This window comes from Pristiophorus japonicus, chromosome 3, assembly GCF_044704955.1.
Source record: "Pristiophorus japonicus isolate sPriJap1 chromosome 3, sPriJap1.hap1, whole genome shotgun sequence".
Lineage (NCBI taxonomy): Eukaryota > Metazoa > Chordata > Chondrichthyes > Pristiophoridae > Pristiophorus > Pristiophorus japonicus.
Genome location: NC_091979.1, coordinates 253,795,791 through 253,820,260, shown reverse-complemented (window position 1 = coordinate 253,820,260; position 24,470 = coordinate 253,795,791). Strand labels below are relative to the sequence as shown.

At 42.1% G+C, this 24,470-nt stretch overlaps 1 protein-coding gene across 6 annotated transcripts in view; it reads left to right on the top strand.

Moving 5' to 3' along the window:
• The window catches only part of gpam (glycerol-3-phosphate acyltransferase, mitochondrial), a 99,578-nt gene extending 83,812 nt beyond the window's left edge, over positions 1–15,766 (top strand). For all 6 annotated transcript variants that reach the window (XM_070876552.1, XM_070876548.1, XM_070876549.1 and 3 more), the window contains 4 exons: positions 405–525; positions 7,338–7,406; positions 9,243–9,301; positions 10,333–15,766. In XM_070876552.1, the coding sequence (XP_070732653.1) occupies positions 405–525; positions 7,338–7,406; positions 9,243–9,301; positions 10,333–10,446 (363 nt within the window). In that variant the 3' untranslated portion in view covers positions 10,447–15,766. The remainder of the gene's footprint in view (positions 1–404; positions 526–7,337; positions 7,407–9,242; positions 9,302–10,332) is intronic.
• Positions 15,767–24,470: the final 8,704 nt, after the last annotated feature.

The window sequence follows — 24,470 nt, the reverse complement described above, 5'->3', positions numbered from 1 at the left end:
AGTTACTATTGAAAAGCAAGCAATGCTTTTTTTTTGGATGTGCCATTCGGTACCGGAGATATTATAGATAAAATGTTGCTTCTTTATATATGTAGCATTTGTTGATCAAAGTGAGTGCAACTGATTTATCTCTCCTAACCACATCACTGAAATCTCCATCTGATTAGTCCATGCTAACCGCATGCGATTGGTCCCTGCTAATCATGTAATTGATTTTCGATGATATGGCTACCCATGTTTACGGGCAGCATCAGAGGGTCGGAAGTTATATTACTGACTGTGTACTATAAAGTGTTCCAAATCAATTCAAAAAATTGCCTGTGAGCAATGCCGCAGAAGATCGACTAGTATGTTAAGATATTGTTTATCCAATTACAAATCGTTCTAAAATTTAACTGTTCTAGGTGAGTCAATCTCAGGATCACCAGGAGTTCCTCGCCTTCCTACAGAGACTGCTGGGCCCTTTGTTGGAGGCTTACTTTTCAGCTGCTGTTTTTATTCAAAGCTTTAGAGTTCCAGTTGAAGGTAGGATTTACTGAAGACATCAGCTGTCCTCTTGCAGTTGTGACACTTTATTTATTTATTTATTCATTCATGGGATGTGGGCGTCGTTGACAAGGCCAGCATTTATGGCCCATCCGTAATTGCCCTTGAGAAATTGGTGGTGAGCTGCCGCCTTGAATCGATGCAGTCCGTGTGGTGAAGGTACTCACACAGTGCTGTTAGGTAGGGAGTTCCAAGATTTTGACACAGTGGATGATGAAGGAATGGCGATATATTTCCAAGTCAGGATAGTGTGTGATTTGGAGGGGAACTTGGAGGTCATGGTGTTCCCGTTTGCCTTCTGCCCTAGTCTTTCTAGATGGTAGAAGTCGCGGGTTTGTGAGAACCTTCGGCGAGTTGTTGCAGTGCATCTTGTAGATAGCACTTTGCATCGGTGGTGGAGGGAGTGAATGTTTAAGGTGGTGGATGGGGTGCCAATCAAGTGGGCTGCTTTGTCCTGGATGGTGTCGAGCTTCTTGAGTATTGTTGGAGCTGCACTCATCCAAACAAGTGGAGAGCATTCCATCACACTCCTGACTTATGCCTTGTAGGTGGTGGAAAGGCTTTGAGGAGTCAGGAGGTGAGACACTCGCTGTAGAATACTCGGCCTCTGACCTGCTCTTGTAACCACAGTATTTATGTGGCTGGTTCAGTTAAGTTTCTGATGAATAATAATTGACAGTGAATAAGACTCTTCTAATTTTAGTTGATTACCTTTTATTACTGAATAAGCAAACAACTACATTTGGATGTAAAGAAAATTAGACTTTTAAAGAAAAGCTGCATAACTTTTATTCATGTGGCTGTCAGGTGCACTCAGAAATATAGGGCCCAATTTCGGCCATGACTTGCTCCAATTTTTTTGGAGTAAGTTGATTTTTCTGGCATAAGTTAAAAAAACGCCATTTTCCACAATAAACTTGCTCCAGAGTAACTCGATTTCGATTTTTTTTAGTTGAGCTTTTTTTTCCAAAAGGGGGCGTTCCCAGCCACTTACGCCAGTTTTGGCCATTTAAGCCACTTTGGCCAGCTAAAACTTACTCCAAATCGACTTGGGTCAGCTCTGATAAACATTGCGGGCAGTTAAGAATTCGGCGCAGGTTAGTACAATTGTTGAAGTTTATCCATGTGATATTTAAATGTCTGCCATTGCCTATCCACCGTCAAATTGGCCACAAAAAGCAACAAACCTGAGGACTGGGAGAAATTTAGAATTCAGCAGAAGAGGAACAAAGGGTTTAATTAGGAGGGGGAAAAAAGAGTATATGAGTAAGCTTGCAGGGAACATAAAAACTGACTGCAAAAGCTTCTATAGGTACGTGAAGAGAAAACGATTAGTGAAGACAAATGTAGGTCACTTGCAATCAGAATCAAGTGAATTTATAATGGGGAACAAAGAAATGGCAGACTAATTGAACAAATACTTCGGTTCTGTCTTCACTGAGGAAGACACAAATAACCTTCCGGAAATACTAGGGGACCAAGGGTCCAGCGAGAAGGAGGAACTGAAGGAACTCCTTATTAGTCAGGAAATTGTGTTGGGGAAATTGATGGGATTGAAGGCCGATAAATCCCCAGGGCCTGATAGTCTGCATCCCAGAGTACTTAAGGAAGTGGCCCTAGAAATAGTGGATGCATTGGTGGTCATTTTCCAACATTCGAGAGACTCTGGATCAGTTCCTATGGACTGGAGGGTAGCTAATGTAACCCCACTTTTTTATAAAAGGAGGGAGAGAAAACAGGGAATTATAGACCGGTTAGCCTGACATTGGTAGTGGGGAAAATGATGGAACAGAAACAAGGTGCATAGAAAATAGGTGCAGGAGTAGGCTATTCGGCCCTTCGAGCCTGCACCGCCATTCAATAAGATCATGGCTGATCATTCCCTCAGTACCCCTTTCCTGCATTCTCTCCATACCCCTTGATCCCCTTAGTAGTTAGGGCCATATCTAACTCCCTCTTGAATATATCCAATGAACTGGCATCAACAACTTTCTGCGGCAGGGAATTCCACAGGTTAACAACTCTCTGAGTGAAGAAGTTTCCCCTCATCTCAGTCCTAAATGGCCTACCGCTTATCCGAAGACTATGTCCCCTGGTTCTGGACTTCCCCCAACATCGGGAACATTCTTCCTGCATCTAACCTGTCAGAATCTTACACGTTTCTATGAGATCCCCTCTCATCCTTCTAAACTCCAGTGAATAAAGACCCAGTTGATCCAGTCTTTCCTCATATGACAGTCCAGCCATCCCTGGAATTAGTCTGGTGAACCTTCGCTGCACTCTCTCAATTGCAAGAACGTCCTTCCTCAGATTAGGAGACCAAAATTGAACACAATATTCCAGGTGAGGCCTCACGAAGGCCCTGCACAACTGCAGTAAGACCTCCCTGCTCCTATACTCAGATCCCCTAGCTATGAAGGCCAACATACCATTTGCCTTCTTCACCGCCTGCTGTACCTGCATGCCAACCTTCAGTGACTGATGAACCATGACACCCAGGTCTCGTTGCACCTCCCCTTTTCCTAATCTGCCGCCATTCAGATAATATTCTGCCTTCCTGTTTTTGCCCCCAAAATGGATAATCTCACATTTATCCACATTATACTGCATCTGCCATGCATTTGCCCATTCACCTAACCTGCCCAAGTCACCCTGCAGCCTCTTAGCGTCCCCCTCACAGCTCACGCCGCCCCCCAGTTTAGTGTCATCTGCAAACTTGGAGAAATTACACTCAATTCCTTCATCCAAATCGTCAATGTATATTGTAAAGAGCTGGGGTCCCAGCACTGAGCCCTGCGGCACTCCACGAGTCACTGCCTGCCATTCTGAAAAGGACCCGTTTATCCCGACTCTCTGCTTCCTGTCTGCCAACCAGTCCTCTAGCCACGTCAGTACTTTAACCCAATACCATGCGCTTTGATTTTGCACACCAATCTCTTGTGCGGGACCTTGTCAAAAGCCTTTTGAAAGTCCAAATGCACCACATCCACTGGTTCTCCTTTGTCCACTCTGCTAGTTACATCCTCAAAAAATTCCAGAAGATTTGTCAAGCATGATTTCTCTTTCATAAATTAATGCTGACTTGGACCGATCCTGTCACTGCTTTCCAAATGTGCTGCTATTTCATCTTTAATAATTGATTCCAACATTTTCCCCACTACTGATGTCAGGCTAACCGGTCTATAATTACCCGTTTTCTCGCTCCCTCCTTTTTTAAAAAGAGGTGTTACATTAGCTACCCTCCAGTCCATAGGAACTGATCCAGAGTCGATAGACTGTTGGAAAATGACCACCATGCATCCACTATTTCTAGAGCCACTTCCTTAAGTACTCTGGGATGCAGACTATCAGGCCCCGGGGATTTATCGGCTTTCAATCCCATCAATTTCCCTAACACAATTTCCCGCCTAATAAGGATATCCTTCAGTTCCTCCTTCTCACTAGACCCACTGTCCCCTCGTACATTTGGAAGGTTATTTGTGTCTTCCTTCGTGAAGACAGAACTGAAGTATTTGTTCAATTGGTCTGCCATTTCTTTGTTCCCCATTATAAATTCACCTGAATCCGACTGCAAGGGACCTACATTTGTCTTCACTAATCTTTTTCTCTTCACATATTTATAGAAGCTTTTGCAGTCAGTTTTTATGTTCCCTGCAAGCTTCCTCTCATACTCTATTTTCCCCCTCTTAATTAAACCCCTATTCCTCCTCTTTTGAGTTCTAAATTTCTCCCAGTCCTCAGATTTGTTACTTTTTTAGCCAATTTATATGCCCCTTCCTTGGTTTTAACACTATCCTTAATTTCCCTTGTTAGCCACGGTTGAGCCACCTTCCCCGTTTTATTTTTACTCCAGACAGGGATGTTCATCCATGTGATCTTTAAATGTTTGCCATTGTTTATCCACCGTCAACCCTTTAAGTATCCTTTGCCAGTCTATTCTAGCCAATTCACGCCTCATACCGTCGAAGTTACCTTTCCTTAAGTTCAGGACCCTAGTTTCCAAATTAACTGTGTCAATAAAGAATTCTACCATATTATTAATCAATTATTAAAGAAATTATTTGGAAAGCAGTGACAGGATCGGTCCAAGTCAGCATGGATTTATGAAAGGGAAATCATGCTTGAAAAATCTTCTAGAATTTTTTGAGGTTGCGGGCAAGGGGGAGCCACTGGATGTGGCACATTTAGGCTTTCAAAAGGCTTTTAACAAGGTCACACACGAGATTAGTGTGCAAAATTAAAGCACATGGTATTGGGGGTAATGTATTGACGTGAATAGAGAACTGGTTGGCAGACAGGAAGCAAGAGTAGGAATAAACGGGTCCTTTTCAGAATGGCAGGCAATGACTAGTAGGGTACCGAAGGTTCAGTGCTGGGCCCCCAGCTATTTACAATATACATTAATGATTTGGATGAAGGAATTGAATGTAATAACTCCCAAGTTTGCAGATGACACTAAGCTGGGTGGCAGTGTGAGCTGTGAGGAGGATGCTAAGAGGCTGCAGGGTGACTTGGACAGGTTAGGTGCATGGGCAAATGCATGGCAGATGCAGTATAATGTAGATAAATGTGAGGTTATCCACTTTGGTGGCAAAAACAGGGAGGCAGAATATTAGTTGAATGGTGATAGATTAGGAAAAGGGGAGGTGCAATGAGGTGTCATGGTATATCAGTCATTGAAAGTTGGCATACAGGTGCAGTAGGCGGTAAAGAAGGCATATGGCATGTTGGCCTTTATAGCGAGAGTATTTGAGTATAGGAGCAGGGAGGTCTTACTGCGGTTGCACAGGGCCTTGGTGAGGCCACATCTTGAATATTGTGTACAGTTTTGGTCCCCTAATCTGAGGAAGGACATCCTTGCTATTGAGGAAGTGCAGCGAAGATTCACCAGACTGATTCCTGGGATGGCAGGACTGACATATGAAGAAAGACTGGATCGACTAGGCTTATATTCACTGGAATTTAGAAGAATGAGAGGGGATCTCATAGAAACATATAAAATTCTGATGGGATTGGACAGGTTAGATGCGGGAAGAATGTTCCCGTTGTTGGGGAAGTCCAGAACCAGGGGTCACAGTCTAAGGATAAGGGGTAAGCCGAGATGAGGAGAAACTTCTTCACTCAGAGAATTGTGAACCTGTGGATTTCTCTACTACAGAAAGTTGTTGAGGCCAGTTCGTTAGATATATTCAAAAGGGAGTTAGATGTGGCCCTTACGGCTAAAGGGATCAAGGGGTATGAAGAGAAAGCAGGAATGGGGTACTGAAGTTGCATGATCAGTCATGATCATATTGAATGGTGGTGCAGGCTCGAAGGGCCGAATGGCCTACTCCTGCACCTATTTTCTATGTTAAAACACCATGACTTACAAAGCACTAAACAAAGCACAAAAATAATCATTCAATAATAAATAAAAAATACAAGGAAGCTGAGAGGATCTGCACCAAGACTTACAAAGCACTAAACAAACCACAAAAAGTAATAAGCAATCAATCAATAATAAATAAAAAATAGAAGTCCTACCTTTATGCCAGAAACAAGTTTTTTTTTCAGTTCCCCCCCCTGCCCCCTCCCTATCAAAACACACTTTTCCTCCACCCCCCTCCCCCATCAAAACTCTCCTCACTAAACAAAGCACAACCATCAATAAATAAAAAGTAAAACTCAAGTCCTACCTCGGCCGGGAAGTCAGCGGGCCGGCTGGCCGGTGCGAGAGGCCACTTGGCCGGGGATCGGGTGCAGTGAATATTGGGGCGTCCCTTCGGCCGAGGATAGGGGCTACGAGCATCAGGTCCTGCTCACAGCCCGCAGGACCCGCTTGGAGGGCGAGGAGCATGCGCGCAGACTTCACTGCCCATGCGCGCAGCTGGCCGTGTTTTCTGCACTGGACTGTTGCTCTGCCCCCCACTTCACTATCTACGCCACGCTAGGAGACCGGAGACTCAGCAGAGCGGGCAGGATGGGGGCCATTTTTTTTCGGAGCCGTTTCCAGCGCGCAAAGTCGCCGCATTTAAGTTAAGTGCGCCGAAAAAAGGGGTTGGGAATATTGGGCCCATAAAGAGGTCCTGAAAACCACCAGGAATGCTTTTAAATCTTGGAAATATCGTAACAGAAATCTACAAAGAAGCATCGTAAAAATCATACTTGTGATCTTTACCATTAACTGGCAGTGAATGCCTATAATGAAGAAAGTATAGTTCAGCATTTGGTCAGTATACTGTTGTGATAACCTTTCCTTCCTCAGACTGTGTTCATTTTGGTAACCAGCTGTGTCACCGTTTCTGAATGCCTCGGCTTTATTTCTGATCTGGAAGGCTTGGCATTCGTTTTTAGCGTGTGTAATCGACTTATTAAATGTATGAGGTCTTGTGCTGTAAACTCAATCAGAATAGCTGAGGTTCTGGTCTGTAACGAACCATCCCCGAACAACAGCCATAATGGAGAAAGTCACACATGCGACTTTCTAGTAACTGCACCACACATGCCCAGTTCTGGTTTTGCTGAATCCATGCTGCGGTATATATAGGACAAATTCAGCACTAATAAAGCCAGCTACTAAAATGGAGCTGCTTTCCTTGGGAATGTTGCCATAATATATAAAGAGGGTATAAAAGAGTTATTGTGTTCGTTTCCTTTCAAACAATGGTTTGTTCATCTATATGTGATGGTTGAACGCCACTCAAAATGAAGGAACACCAAAAATATGCACTCCAACATTCTGCTGTAATAAATGCTTTTTTTCGGTCAATGGCTATGTTAACAGTTTTCAGAAATATGTTATTATTTTACAGAAACTGAATACATCAGCAAGTTTCACAAGTATCTGTTATCCAGAACAGAAATGAAGATTGCAGTATTTGGTGAGTAAATATAATATGGTACAGTACTGTCATTACAAACCAAATCCCTTTTGCGCATTGCGTACAAACCACATCTTCAAACTTTCAAAGTAATTGATTATTATTCACATTTCCAAATATTTCTGATCCCTTTCTTTCCAAATGATTTGTGTTCACATGTCAAAGTAAAAATCCTATCACGGTGTTTAAAGGGAACCAGTAGTAGCATACAAAGGCTTCGGCTTAACATCTAATCCAGAGGATAGTACGTCTAGCAATACAACATTCCCTCAGTACTGCATCATCATCATAAGCCGTCCCTCGAAATCGAGGAAGACTTGCTTCCACTCTAAAAGTGAGTTCTTAGGTGACTGAACAGTCCAATGCGGGAATTACAGTCTCTGTCACAGGTGGGACAGACAGTCGTTGAAGGAAAGGGTGGGACTGGTTTGCCGCACGCTCCTTCCGCTGCCTGCGCTTGGTTTCTGCATGCTCTTGGCGACAAGACTCGTGAAGCATTGACCCAGATTTTTAGCTCAAACCCTAGAACCCCCAACTTTCTGACTCAGAGGCAAAAGTAAACTGATACTATCTGATATGTGTCTGATACATTTCAGGCATCACCCTATTGGAAAAAAGGGTCAAAAATATTTGGGAAAGACCTGGAGCCAGCAATATAGATGTTCCCGACAATTTATAAACCAATTTACAAAGTTCCCAGCAATTTAACTGCTAATTATCCCCAGACGGCAATTGAACTTTGTGGTCTGAAACAAGACAACATAAACAGCTCCACCTTGGCAGTGGAGTAATCCATCCTGCATTCCATTGTATAATTTATGGGAGATCTACTAATATATATTAAAAGGTTTGAAAGCCTCGGGCACATTTCAGACGTTACGCCCAAAGTATCAAAAGTATAAAAGAGGTAGAGAAAAGGCAAAAGTTAAATTGCTGGGAACTTTGTAAATTGGTTTGTAAATTGTCGGGAACATCTACATTGTTGGCTCCAGGTCTTTTGTTTCTGGCTTTTTTATCCCTGATCTGAAGCTGGAAATATAAAAGGGCATTGCATCTGCAAACTTCTCTCACCAAACAGCAATTAAACTCTGATTGACTTTAGACAGTGTTTTCTTACAGCGATTATCCACTAAAATAACACATTGTGCATTCATCATTATCATAGGCAGTCCCTCGAAATAAGGATGACTTGCTTCCACGTCAAGAAGTTCACAGGTGTTTCAATGAAGGACCTAAAATTCCAGGTCCCGAATTACACGTTGAAGGGTGGAAGATGCCTGTGCATGGATTTTTTTAAGGTGTGGTGGCCATTGCTTGACAGAGCTAGGTTTTGGTCCAGTAGCAAAGATTAACCAAGACGACTGGAGACCTGCTCTGCTGCACGGACCTAGTACGCACACATATCGCAGTGTGGGCTGGCCCATGCTGCCCCTGGGCACGCGCCTTTCCTGGGCCACAAACTCGCGCCTCTCCTGGGCCCCGATCACATCTACAACCTCTCGCCGCTCCTGCTGTACCTGCCCACGCTCCAATCACCGACCTGGACCTTGGTGACATCCCTTTTCACTGCCGTTGCTCTCCTGCTCCAGCACGTGCTGCTCCCTGGAGTGTTATGCTGCCTCGCTGCTCCTTCCGCTCCCTGGACTGCTCCGATGGTGCTCGCAGGACGGGGGCCGCTCAGCCTGCTGGGCCAGGCTGCCACGCTGCTCCTTCCGCTCCCCAGCCTGCATTACATGGTGTACCGCTCCTGTTGTTATAAAGTAGTGTAAACTCCAACTTACCAAGTGCAACCCACAAGAGATCTGTTGGTTCAGTATGTCTTCTTCTGTTCTGTAGGTGAGAGTGCCACCTTCTGCCTTGCAAAAAGTGCAGTGAAGACTCTTAAAGATCTTGGGGTATGTAATACTTTTCAGGATTCCTTTAATTTGAGTTCTGAGCTATCAAATGACTGCAAGACTGATTTCTTACTGAGCTGTTCAGTTATAATATTATCGGCTCAAAGTGTAAAATACAGGCAGAGACTGTAAAGTTATATCCCATTTATGTTGCTGCTGTCAGTGACAAAGTGACCGTAGAACTTTTAGAAGCAATGTGCACCACCAGGAAGATAGTGTTAGTCTGGGGGCTCTGACAGCAACATAAGCGCTCGCCAACTCAGGCACTCCCAACAGAGCTGCAGCATTTGAAGTTTGGGTTCAGATATAATTGATAGAAGAGAACAATATCAATAACAACAACTTGTATTTATATAGCGCCTTTAACGTAGTGAAATGTCCTAAAGCGCTTCACAGGAGTATTATGAGATATAAAAAATTATCTCATAGAGGTATGTTTTAAGGAGCGTCTTGAAGGAGGGTAGAGAGGCGGAGAGGTTTAGGCAGGGAGTTCCAGAGCTTAGTGCCAAGGCAACAGAAGGCATGGCCACCAATGGCTGAGCGATTATAATCAGGGATGCTCAAGAGGGAAGAATTTGAGGAGAGCAGACATCTCTGGGTGGGGGGTTTGTGGGACTGAAGGAGATTACAGAGATAGGGAGGGGTGAGGCCATAGAGGTATTTGAATTTGAAGGATGAGAATTTTGAAATCGAGGCGTTGCTTAATCAGAAGCCAATGTAGGTCAGCGAGCACTGGGTGAATGGGTGAGCGGAACTTGGTGCGAGTTAGGAAACGGGAAGCTGAGTTTTGGATCACCTCTAGTTTACGGAGGCCAGTCAGGTGTGCGTTGGAGTAGTCAAGTCTAGAGGTAACAAAGGCATGGATGTGGGCTTCAGCAGTGAATGGGCTGAGACGGGGGATGTTATGGAGGTGGAAATAGGCAGTCTTAATTATGCTGCGGATATGCGTTTGAAATATCACTGCTACTGCAAGCTGTACGCTTGCACAAAAATGACAGATGTTTTAAATTATAACAATTCTGCTTCTGCAGGTTTTTAAAGTGCAGAAAAGCGGGAGCTCCACCTTGGAACTGAGCAACATCTTTCTACCTCTCATCAATCGACAAAAACTGCTGGAGTACATCCTTAGTTTTACTGTGGTATAGAAAATGCTGGACAGAGTGTCGCAAATGGTGACTTATTGACATGGACTGGTTAACCCATTTGAATCGGATATTTGACATTTAAGAATCGAAATGAATATTTTACTTGCCGCATACTCTAATTCGATTTCTTTTCACTGTTTTAGTGAAGGGCATTTGGCTGACTGGCTTTGTTGCTTTCCCTTCCCTCCCCCCCCCACCCCCCCCTCCCCCATGCAATTTGAGCTAATGTACCATTCCATTTAGTGTCACCTATCTGTGTCTTTTGATGCGGGTAAATGAAAGCGTACTCCACTAAGAGGTGACTGCCATCATTGCTGCTGGCTTGTTGAATACACTGATATTTTGTGATAGACCTTGAAACTGCATAAGTTTGTCTAACCTTTAGTGCTTATGTAATGTATGCTTATTATTCAATTTGAAGAGGCTACACTATTCCAGACAAGTTGTGTTCATAGGCCATGGACTGGAGTGTCAAATTCAGCAATAATGAATGAGGTATCAAATTATCCTGGGTTCTTGGGACACTGGGGAGCATTTGTTGCCATGCGAGAGCCATGTGCTAAAAGAGATTCTGCTGTGCTAAAACCTAAGTGATCAGACACTGTGAGTTCTATTGAGAATAGGCTGTGGACCTTCCTTCCCACCACCTCCGCCACCCACCACCGCCTCAGTAACTTTTTTTTTGTCACTATCTGCCATTCTCCTGACTTCACAGCAGAACCAGAAGTGAATCTGTGAGTTTGCGCTATGGGCTTTATAAGAGGTCCTCACCATTAGGCTGTGCAGCCATGCAGTGCTCAGGAGCTCCCATGCAGCCAGTGAGCCGGCTTATAAGTGAAAAAACTGTGTAATTTTGAACGGGCCGCGCAGCCCGTTAAAAGGGCACGCAGCCCAAAAACAATTGGAGGGAACATTGCCCCATAACCCGTCTTTAACACCAACCACAATCTAATGGAAGATCAGCCATTTGCAAAAATGGCAGTCTTTGGAATGACTTAAAAGTTGTGATCATAGATTCATTTGTTTCTTAACAGACTTTCAAAAGATTTGTTACCTTTAGGGCAATTCATCTTTTGAATGCAATATGGCTCTGATTCCTCCAGTTAGCCGATGTTGCCCATATTGCAAATGGTAATTGTGCTCAAGATATTTTCTTCCTTCTCCCACCCTGTAGCTGGCAACCCAGTCCCATGCATGATTCTCAAACAGGGGACAGCATGTGGTTTCTGCCAGTGCTTCTATGCCAGGATGTATGAAACAAAGTTGTGGGTTGCTGTGGCCTCAACTGCAAGGAGATGGAAGAGTAATCCAGATTGATATATGGTTCTCTACCCCTCCCCAATGTGTGTCATTCTCTTTTTTTCTTCTCTCAATCCCCCCTCTCGCCTGAGTCTGGCCAAATTGAGAATCGGATGTTTGGGGAATCAAAATTGTCGATCCATGCCCAGCCGCACTGATCGGCATTAATGACTAATTGTGTTGATCTGTACTTTGTGTGTGCTGGATCTCAAATTACAGATCACCTTAGGTTTACTGGAGAACAGGTCCAGCATATGTACTTACATTAAATCTGAAGTACTATGGACCAAGAAAAATGCCATATAACTTTAAAGAAGGCCATATGTTTACAAGAGGCATTAATTGTACCTTGGCAATAAGGTAGTCCTTCCAACAGTTATATCTTATCTTGTGGCAAGCAACATGTAAGAGTAGTGTGCATGGCTACTAACCTAATGACTAAGTTCAAATCCCAGCTTTGACCGACATTGAAACTAATCTGCCATCAGAAGGCAACTCCCCCATCCTTCAGATTGGTCACTGCATGGTAACAGAATATTCCATTATATGGTGGGAGGGGGGGAGATAAAAATAGCTTTTAAACCATCCCTAGTTTTTGAATGTGCATCTGTTGTCAGATGATCACAGATCGACCTTGGTACCTGTGAAGTCTGTAGTAGCATTACCACTGACAGTTTTCAAAGTACTGGAAAAGATTGCAGCAGAGAATGGAGCCATTTTTAACTTTGCATTATCTTACTGAAGGAACCACACCCAATCAACGGTCGTCAACTCATTCCTCTGATGACACACACCAACCTCAAATTTAAATGTTTACCACTACTGTGGGCATAAAATTCACACTGTCCACAATATTTTGTCTTGTACCTCTAAAAGGAGAGACTTTCTAACCAGAAGTTTTATGCTGGGAATACCAACAGCTTTCAGTAAGAGAAGTTCATTTATGTAAGCTGCATTTCCAGCTTGAATCTCAGTAGCGAAAGAATGGTAAATCTTATAATGCTAGACCGCCTAATATTATAGAAATGTAAAGAAAAACGCACTTCAGTATCATTTATAAAGGCTGGGATTAGGAAACCACTATGTTGCTGTGAAACATGTAAATACTGTAATACATTAACACTTTGTACTTTGTATTTTATTGTGTATCTATTTATTGAAGACCTCAGCTATTACCCCTTCAAAGAGCTAACGCAAACCCATGCTGACTAAAACTTGGGAGAAAATAAGTTGGGCCTTAATGGTCAAGGTTCCACATTATAACTGACTAACTACCCAAATCTCTCTAGTGGAAAACATCACCTTTGTGTTAGACCAAAGCATTTCCCCATGTTAGTTGCACTGTATTTGTTAATTTTCATTCTAAACATGTATGTCCCATTTCTAATATATGCAATATGTTATGTGTGTAAAGAGAGGATACTACATGCTGCATTATTTGATATTTCAATTCTATGAGTGAGATTGACTGCAGAACTCAAGTTGATTGTCTGCCTCATGAATGGAGGGGGGGGGGGGTGAAACTGTATCATCTGTTTCTGGCATAGAACAGGAGTTGAAAGAAAAAACACATATGCTGTAAATATGAAATAAAAACATAAACTTTAAGCTGGCTTTTCTCTTTCAGATGCTGACTGGCATGCTGGCGTATTTCCAGCAGGTTCTGTTTTTATTCAGGCATATAGTTTGTTTACACCATAAGTGTCTTTTCTTTTGACTTGTTTTTAGGTTTTTAAAACCGCTTTTGTGATATAGTGCCAGAGTGAGAAAAGACTGAAGGATTTATTTCAAGGAGTAGGATATTCTGATTGCACAGGCAGCTGAGAGGTATTGGGTCATACATGTTTTTGTCGTGTGTGTTATTGAGAACACAATTCTCACAAATTCTCTAAAACAGTGATATAAATTAAATAGTTTATGTAATGAGGGGAACGTACAGAGGGTTTTATCTAGCTGAAAAGCATTAGCTGGCAACAGTTGCACTGATCTGCTCGGCTCAGGACTGTGAAATAACTTAGATTACTAGAAGCCTTAATTATATGGTGCTTCCAAAAGTAAGAAAGAGCTTAAACCATTATTAAAGCCATACAGGAAATAAATGTGTCATGGATGGAGACACACAAATTATTAATCGTAGTTCGCTGACTTTTTACCATATTTACCGTGTCATCTGCATTGTGGTATGTTCTGTTTCTTTGAAACAACAATAAAATCAGAATCTGTTTCAAGATGACTTAGATTTTGTGGCAACGACCAGTTCTGTGGAAGTGACTCTCACCATTTTAAATTGGTATCTGCTTTCAACGTGGCAGTCATCACAAATTCAACTACAAATTCAACTAACCAATGAGCTAGTAGGCTGATTTGTTGTGTGTTAACAGCAGTAAACAAGTCCTGAAATAAAATAACACTCTTCTCAACGATCAGTTTTCTACCTTCCAGTTCTGAAGGCTGTGACTCATTTGGGGTACAGTACCATGAATTCCATCGGCCTTCCACTACCTCCGCAAAGTGGCCTCTTTTCATGAATGGGCCTGGTGAGTGAGTGTTGGCTGGCTATATTTCAACCATGTGGGCTATTAGAGTCAAGCCAATACTGCCTTGCTTGACAGCAGCAACCGCAAACACACACACACACACAGACTTTGCAGCAGAGGGGAGGGGGTGCCTAGATTGAATCTGGAGCAGAAGTCCCAGTCAACTTTTTTCCCCCCCTCAACCCTAGCCTAGGGATGCTGCGGCTGAAATCCGCTAGCTCAGACTAGGAATTTAAACCTGGGACCTTTGTAATCTAGATCATTCGGTACCACAGCACACTGTGTACTTACTGAGCCATGAGGGAATCTCCATCGAATACATGTTAAAAGATAGCTGAATACTTGACTGGACTGTCATGTACTTTTAAGTTTTTATAATTTCCAGTGTATACTAACTGCATTACTTCAACTTTAGCAACATTTATTTAATGTCATATGAGGTGAACAATTGTAGGTAAAAGTACAAAACAGGAAAAGAATGGCAGGTATAACTCAATCTTTAGGGTATTATGTAAGTGGTCCTGTCCATATTCTGGTGAATGATCTTTGACCCAGTTGAGAACTTCAAGGACTTAATCATCCACTCAAGTACAAAACAAAGTTACATATTACCGTAACAGGTCAATCTCCTACATACTGCTGTAGTCTTATGCTTGTTCAATTCTGTTTTGGTGAGGGAAAAGGTTAATTGAGAAGGTTCCTGTTTTCTTTACGGTGCAAAGTGGTGGTAGACTGGCACAGTATAAAAGTTGCAAAATTCTACTTTAATTTTTTAATTCAGTCCAAGGATGCTGCAAAACTGGCAAATTAGTAATGGATGGAAATTGAAATGTTAAGATCAGAGGTTAAGATCAAGGTTGGAGGACTTGGACCCTTGGCCTATTTTGCTGCCAGTATTCATAGCAATGCTGGTCTAAGCTGTTGCATGGCATTAGTTTTTGACTATTGACCAATGCCTGCAAAAGGTCTGAAACTATAAGGAGCATAAATGTTTGTCAGAACTGCACCTTTTTGGTTGTATTACTCATTATACAATGATTCATTTACCCTTTTTAAATAGGTAAATATTGTACCACAAAATTACTTTAGGGCAGTGCGATGCAATTTGAAGATTATAAACCACTAAAGCTCAGTTGTACAAAACAAAGCTGCTTTTGTCCTTGGCAAGAGTCTTGAGAACGATTGGGAATGTGACACAAAACTTAGTCCTTGCTCAAGACATAATCACTACCGCAGAGCCAAAAAGGGCTGTGACGTTGTTTCTGTACAGTTGTGAGCTGTTGTCTATCTGTATGTAGTATTTTTTGCGGGGAGGGGAACGGGGAGAATGAGAAATTGTGCAAGCGCTGAACCTTTTTTTTGTCTTACTAATTGTGATCTTGATGTTTGAAATGCAAATTGAAGGTGACTGATCTCAAAGATCCTATATCTGGTTTGAGGAGAACTGTTTTGTCACTTTTATAAAATAAAAGTTTATAAAAGAGGTTTGTGCTGCTTTTTTCAGTGTTCTGGCCTAGCAGTTACTTTTCAGTGGTTTGTAGACGACTTCATATGCACCTTAAGTTTCTAACACCCACTAGTTCTAAGTAACAATCCGTCAGAAAATATTGGACAAGGATGTTCTTTTCAGGACAAGCACACACAAGAAAAAAGCTACTTTCGTTAAGCCCTACATTAAAGTCCGCCTCCATTTCTCCCTAGACCGTCATGTGGCCAGCAAATAAATTGGGAAAAAATAAACACGAGTATTAGCATAGGCTAAAGCACAAATGGAACTTTTACTCAGTACTGACCCAACAAAGTAGGTAATTATCTTTTAGCTAAAATTAGAGGTTATAACTTATGAAGAAAGGTTTTGAAAAGTTGGAAGTTTTTTTTTACTGGTGCAGAGAAGGTTAAATGGTATCTGAAAGAGATTGTCAAAGAGTAAATAGATTGGGGTAGAATTTCGTGGAGGTTTTCTGATCGACCGTAATTTTGGAAACCCCGGAGAAACAGCCTTTACTATGTAAATGGCCATTTATGCCATTTCTGCAAAGGTTTCTACCGCTGGGAGGTCAGGAGAACCCCTCATGGAAATTCAACTCCGCTGTTTCCCTTGGTTGGCAAATCAGTAATAATGGAGCATAGACTCAGGATTATTATGAGGAATGAAAGGGAGGTTAGATTTATTTTTTCACAGAGTGTTATTAGAATATATTTTATTGCCGCATATGACCCATTAAAGCAGAGAGTATAACATTAAAAAAGGAATTGGATAAACAGTTGAAAAACAGCAATATAAAACAATATAGGGAAATGGTGGTAGAATAGATGCCTTCAAGTGTAGAGTTGGCACGGGTGAGGCGGACCGAATTGCCTTTATCTGCTATAATTTCTGATTGTCAGAACAAATTTCTTCAAAATTATTGACCAACCAATTGACATTGATCTTAAACTATTTCAGTTTGTGTTACCATAATTCCTCTAAACATTACAGTTACATTCAAGATTTTTGATCATTTTTCCACAAAGTATTTTTAAAAGTTATCCTTGAAGATTGTGTTTTAAAGCAAATCGTACGCACAAGTTTTAAAAGAAAGGCACGGAGAGGAAAGGTGTTTAAAATGCGAATTTTTCCCAAAGACGGTAAACACTTAAGTGATTTATTAGCTTGTCTCAGTAATCGATGAACACTTCACATCCATTGGGATGTCTCTGGACCCAGGCGCTCGGCAATGATAGTCTGGCAGCCCTTGTGAATACAGGAATGAGGGGAGAAAACACAATTAAAAACAAAGTTCCGAAGGCGGGCTTTTTAGTAGGCTCAGAAATTTATCATGTAGGAAGGTAGGTTAAAGTCAAGTAAGACAACTCATTTATATGGGGAAGTGTGGCATGTTCATTATTCTGTATTCCACGGAGACGAGCTGTATTGATGGAAATAAGTGAATTGATCAGAACTGTTCATAACTTTTGTGATCATAACTGTTGTTCTGTATGTTCACCTGCTGTGAAATAAAGCAGCTTAACAATTCTTATCTGGCCTGTCTTGCCATGTGTTTTCTCATTCACCTTCAAAAAGATTGAAACACGTGACAAAAGACTTGATATCTAGTTTGCACATCAAGGGGGACATGTTACATCCATTGGGTTACACTATCACGCAAGTTGATTTTAGGAACACCCCTAAATGCAAGATGCTCTGAACCACTTACAGGAGTGACAAACACGATTGTACCCAAGAAAATATCTAAGGTAAGGCCCTAAACTTGTACATTGTAGTAACCCTGCTGTTATACTGACCAAGATGAGCTACCTCAGCACAGACCGCATTTCAAGCTTGGAACCTTCCTGCTCTGATTCAGCTTCTCAATATAAACTGGCTGAGCCATTGGGAGAACGGTGAGTGATCACACGTTGAAGATCTAGCAATGGCTGCACATTGATCAAAGTTATAATGGGAAATCATACAGTAAGTATATACAAAGAAGTCATTTTGGAGATACAATGTGTAATCATTAAAAGCTAGAAGAATATATTGAGACGGTGCAAAATCCAATGTGTTCAAAAGTTATAATTAGATCATTTTTTTCTTTCAAGTAAATTGCGATATCCCATTTTCTACTTCTCAGTGATGCAGCGCAGTATGATCTGATGTCACTACACAAAGTGTTTTCAGATGACACAAAACTTGGTGCTTGTTTAGCCTTCAACATTGCAGTTAATTACACAGTGTTGTATTGAGAGATTTTAATCTCTTGCTCCTGCAAAATGCCATGGTAAATGTAGGGTTTCAAGTTTACTCGAAATGGTCCCTCAACACAACCGCTAATTAATTTCTTTGCACTTCACTGCACAATATCTGCAATTAAAAACAATTACATTTTAGTACGTTTAAGGAATGTTTGTCATTTACGAAAGAGTGAAAAATAGCTTTATTGATGACATCCCAGATATTTATCACCCTTTGTCCACTTGCCCCTTCTGATATCCCCGCGAGTTGCTTTGGAAGAGGCTTGGTAATAGCCAGAATAAGAGAAAATAACTTGCAAAATGTGAGGAGGGGTAAACTGTGGTTGACTGTTGAAGCCCATTATCAATGTGTGTTAATGAGATCTGTCAATCTAGTCTGAGCGCTCGAGGGAGCCTACATATTCTGAAGAATGCCATTCTGCTCATTAAATCCTATATAAAGTGCACGCGTTGTTGACTGAGTTGTAAAATAGCATTAGGTGGTGATCTGTTCACTTGTACTTCACAGAATACTTGCACTTTAAAAAAAAAGTCACGTTTTCTTTATACTCACCAAAGACTGTCATTTAAACTTCTGCCAGAGAAAATCAGTCCTGAAAAGAAGTAAATAGAAATTTGACATAGGTGAGGAGTTTGGCTTTTAGAAAAAGGAAGTGCTGCTTTAGGCCCGAAATGATGGTCGGCTGGAATTTCCACTGGCTTTTCCTGATGATCTGCCGCAACTTCAGCGGAAGATCGGCAGAATCGCCGGAGAAATGGCACAAACGGCCGTTTACAGTCTTTCTGCAGAGCTTTTGCCAAAGTTACGCGGGACGTCTGGAAAAATCTGTGGAAATTCTACCCTGAGGTACAGCAAGAAAACCAGCAAAGAAACAGTAAAGGGAAGAAGTTGAGGAGATAATACTAATAATAACCTGAAAGCTTACTTAGTTACATTTATTGAAGTGAGTCACTCGGGATAATTGGCGAGTATAATTTTCCTAGTACGTGTAATACGAAATTCCTCCAGTAAAATACTGAAAATGATGAGTAGCTGCACATTGCAGAAACTAGATGGCACTAGACCATCACTTTACTGAGCAGAAAGTGTATTTCATTAAATTTACAAAATCAGCATGAAAAAACTATCGGCACAAAAATATCAACAGGATTGGTTGTGTCACATGTTTCTGAGCAATATGTAGTAAAAGTGTAAAGGAATTTCTATTCATCCTGGAGAGCAAAGGTAACCCTCAGCTTCTTCACTCTTTAAACCACTCTCCTCCCTGCCCTAGTCCCGAACACCAGTCTATCTCTAGTTTCTTTCTTATTTGCCCTCATGCGCTCCCTAAGCTTATCTTGTCCATTAGATCTACCTCCTATTCCCTTGACCCTATTTCAAACTAAATTGCTGACCACTCAACTTCCCTTCCGATGCTGGCCGACGTAAATGGTTCCCTCTCCTCAAGTAATGTCTCCCCTCCCTTTCAAAACCATCATCGCCCATCTGCCGCTCCCCCTTACTTCAACTCACCCCATCACCATATCCTATTATTTCTTTCTCCCTCATGTACTTAAATAGCTTCCCCTTAAATGCATCTATGCCATTCGCCTCAGCCACTCCATGTGGTAGCAAGTTCCACAGTCTCACCACTCTGGGTAAAGCTGATTTGTGAATGTTTTTTTCCCTCTCTGTTAAGTTAAGGCAATTTAAAGGCAACGGCGGTGGCTAGATACTCCAGGGAGCAGCGGTAACAGGTTGGTGACTGCGATGAAGTGGAACTGGGCGACTACATTAGACGTCACGGGAAAGCAGGGAAGTAATTGGTTAGTGAGTTCCCACTCCTTTCTTGCTTTTCTTACTTAATTATTTAATAAAGCATTTTCTAAATAGTGTGTGTTTTACCAAGAGTTAGAATGCTGTGGCATTGGTGGGACTAAAAATAAAAATTAATTAAATACATTAAAATGGCAGGATGGGTGATGTGTCACTGCTGCAACATGTGGGTGCCGGTGGACTCCATTGAGGTCCACGGTGGCCACGTCTATGGTAAGTGTCTGCAGCTCGAGGAACTTTGGCTCCGCATTGCTGAGCTGCAGACACTGCGACACATCAGGGAGAGGGAAGAGTTACCTGGACACTGTGTTCCAGGGGGTAGTCACACCCCTTAGGTTAACTAACTCAGATTTGGCTAGCGGTCAAGGACAGGAAGGTGTGACTACGAGTCAGGAAGGTATGGGGATCCAGGAGGTAGTGTGGAGGAGCCTCGGCCTTTGCTTTTGTCCAACAGGTCCGAGGCTCTTATTCCCTGTGTGGACGAGAGCAGGGACCGCAGGGCGGATGAGCAGACTGACCACAGCACCATGGTCCAGGAGGCCATTCAAGCGGGGGGCGTAAAAAGAAACATTGTAGTAGATGAGGGCAGTATCATTCGGGGGATAGATACAGTTCTCTGCAGCCGTGAGCGAGAGTCGCGAAGGCTGTGTTGCTTGCCCGGTGCCAGGGTTAAGGACATCTCCTCTGGGCTGGAGAGGAACTTGGAATGAGAGTGGGAAGATCCAGTTATCGTGGTCCATATGGGTACCAATGACATAGATAGGACAGACAAGAAGATTCTGCTAAGGGATTATGAGCAGCTAGGGGCAAAATTTAAAGGTAGAACCACAACGATAATAATCTCTGGATTACTACCCGAGCCATGAGCAAATAGATTAAATAAGATCAGAGAGCTAAACTCGTGGCTCAAAGACTGGTGTGGGAGAAATGGATTTTGGTTCCTGCGGCACTGGCACCAGTACTGGGCTAAGAGGGAGCTGTTCCGTTGGGATGGACTCCACTTGGAACGTGCTGGAGCTAGGGTCCTGGCGAACCAAGGTGAGCAGAAACCTAAAAGCTCAAAGAACAAGGTGAAGGCAATAGAGCAGGGTAGCATTGGGGGAAATGAAAACCAGAGCATGACAGGAAGGGACAGAATGTATCAATATAAGAGTGTATCAGAAACTGGGGCCATAGCAGGAGAAAATGGTAAGAAAAACACATTTAAAAGCTCTTTATCTGAATGCACACAGCATTCGTAACAAATTAGATGAGCTGTCGGCAGAAATAGTTACAAATGGGTATGATCTGATAGCCATAACAGAGACGTGGTTGCAAGGTGACCAAGATTGGGAACTAAACATTCAGGGATACTTGACAATTCGGAAAGACAGACAGAAAGGAAAAGGAGGTGGGGTAGCTCAGTTGATGAAGGATGGAATCACTGCAATAATGAGAAATTATATTGGCTCAAATGATCAGGATGTTGAAACAGTTTGGGTGGAGATAACGAATAATAAGGGGACAAAGTCACTGGTGGGCGTAGTCTATAGGCCCCTTAACAGTACCAACTCTGTCCGTCGGAGTATAAACCAAGAAATAATGGGGGCTTGTAAAAAGGGAACAGCAATCATGGGTGATTTTAACCTCCATATTAATTGGACAAATCAAATTGGTCAGGATAGCCTTGAGGAGGAGTTCATAAGAGTGTGTAAGGGATGGGTTCCTTGAGCAGTATGTTGTGGAACCAACCAGGGGGCAGGCTATCTTAGATCTGGCCCTGTGTAATGAGACAGGATTAATAAACAATCTCCTAGTAAAGGATCCCCTTGGAATGAGTGACCACAGCATGGTTGAATTTCAAATTCAGATGGAGGGCGAGAAAGTTGGATCTCAAACCAACATACTAAGCTTAAATAAAGGAGACTACAAAGGTATGAGGGCAGAGTTGGCTAAAGTGAACTGGGAAAATAGATTAAAGTGTAGGACGGTTGATGAACAGTCATGACCATTTAAGGAGATATTTCATAACTCTCAAGAAAAATATATTCCAGTGAGGAGGAAAGGGTGTAAAAGAAAAGATAGCCATTCGTGGCTAACTAAAGAAATAAAGGATGGTATCCAATTAAAAACAACGGCATACAAAGTGGCCAGAACTAGTGGGAGGACAGAAGATTGGGAAGCGTTTAAAAGCAAGTAAAGAATGACTAAAAAAAATGATTAATAAAGGGAAGATAGACTATAAAAGTAAATTAGCACGAAATATAAAAACAGTTAGCAAGAGTTTCTACAGGTATATAATAAGGAAAAGAGTGGCTAAAGTAAATGTTGGTCCCTTAGAGGACGAGACCGGGGAATTAGAGATGGGGAACATGGAGATGGCAGAAACTCTGAACAAATATTTTGTATCGGTCTTTATTGTAGAGGACACTAAAAATATCCCAACAGTGGATAGTCTAGGGGCTATTAGGGGGGAGCGAGGGAGGAGGAACTTAACACAATCACAATCACTAAGAAGGTGGTACTCAGTAAGACAAAGGCACTAAAGGCGGATAAATTGCCTAGACCTAATGGCTTGCATTCTAAGGTCTTGAGAGAAGTAGCGGCAGGGATAGTGGATGCATTGGTTGTAATTTACCAAATATCTTTGGATTCTGGGGAGGTCCCAGCAGATTGGAAAACTGCAAATGTAATGCCCCTATTTAAAAAAGGTGGCAGACAAAAAGCAGGAAACTATAGACCAGTTAGCCTAACATCTGTGATTGGGAAAATGTTGGAGTCCATTATTAAAGAAGCAGTAGCAGGACATTTGGAAAAGTGTAATTCAGTCAGACAGAGTCAGCATGGATTTATGAAGGGGAAGTCATGTTTGACAAATTTGCTGGAATTCTTTGAGAATGTAACGAACAGGGTAGATAAAGAGGAACCAGTGGATGTGGTATATTTGGACTTCCATTTGACAAGGCATTTGACAAGGTGCCACATAAAAGGCTACTGCACAAGATAAAAGTTCAAGGGGTTGGGGTAATATATTAGTATGGATATAGAATTGGCTAACTAACAGAAAACAGAGAGACGGGATAAATGGTTCATTCTCGGGTTGGCAATCAGTAACTAGTGGGGTGCCAGAGAGATCAGTGCTGGGACCCCAACTATTTACAATCTATATTAACGACTTGGATGAAGGGACTGAGTATAACATAGCCAAATTTGCTGATGTTACAAAGATGGGAGGAAAAGCAATGTGTGAGGAGGACACAAAAAACCTGAAAAAGGACATAGACAGGCTAAGTGAGTGGGCAAAAATTTGGCAGATGGAGTATAATTTTGCAAAGTGTGAGGTCATGCACTTTGGCAGAAAAAATCGAAGAGCAAGTTATTATTAAAATGGAGAAAAATTGCAAAGTGCTGCAGTACAGCGGGACCTGGTGCATGGAACACAAAAGGCTGGTATGTGGGTACAGCAAGTGATCAGGAATACCAATGGAATCTTGGCCTTTATCGCAAAGAGGATGGAGTATAAAAACAGGGAAGTCTTGCTACAGTTATACAGGGTATTGGTGAGGCCACATCTGGAATACTGCGTGCAGTTTTGGTTTCCATATTTACGAAAGGATATACTTGCCTTGGAGGCAGTTCAGAGAAGGTTCACTAGGTTGATTCCGGCGATGAGGGGGTTGACTTATGAGGAAAGGTTGAGTAGGTTGGGCCTCTACTCACTGGAATTCAGAAGAATGAGAGGTGATCTTATCGAAACGTCTAAGATTATGAGGGGGCTGCAGAGAGGATGTTTCCACTGATAGGGGAGACTAGAACTAGTGAACATAGTCTTAGAATAAGGGGCCGCCCACTTAAAACCGAGTTGAGGAGGAATTTCTTCTCTCAGAGGATTGTAAATCTGTGGAATTCGCTGCCCCAGAGGCTGTGGAGGCTGGGCCATTGAATAAATTTAAGACAGAGATAGACAGTTTCTTAACCGATAAGGGAATAAAGGATTATGGGGAGTGGGCAGGGAAGTTGACCTGAGTCCATAATTGGATCAGCCATGATCGTATTAAAAGATGGAGCAGGCTTGAGGGGCCATATGGCCTACTCAAGCTCCTATTTCTTATGTTCTTAAGGACGTTTTCCTAAATTCCATATTGGATTTATTAGTCACTCTCTTTTATATTTATGGCCCCTAGTTTTGGGCTTTCCATGCAACTGGAAACATCTTCTCGATGTCTACTCAATCATAGAATCATAGAATGGTTGCAGCACAGAAGGAGGCCACTTGACCTGTTGAGCCTGTGCCATATCGAACCCTGTCATCATTTTAAATAGTTCTCTCAGGTCACCTCTCGGTCTTCTCTTTTGTAGAGAAAGGAGCCCCAACCTGTTTGGTATTCCCTGATAGTTATAGCCTCTCCGTTCTGGCATCATCCTTGCAAATCTTCATAGCACTTTCTCCATTGCTTTGCGTTAATTGTGGTCTAACTACCTGGGGTGCGAGACCTACAGTTAACTATGTGCAGAATTTATTTTCACAAAATAAAGAATGCATCACTCTAGAAACTTCAGAATAATCTGCGAAACTGAATATTTGTGAAAAGCTAACGTCAATCCTGTTTTATTTCCGAGGACCTTTTCTTGTTGACTTTGTTTATTAACAAGAGAAG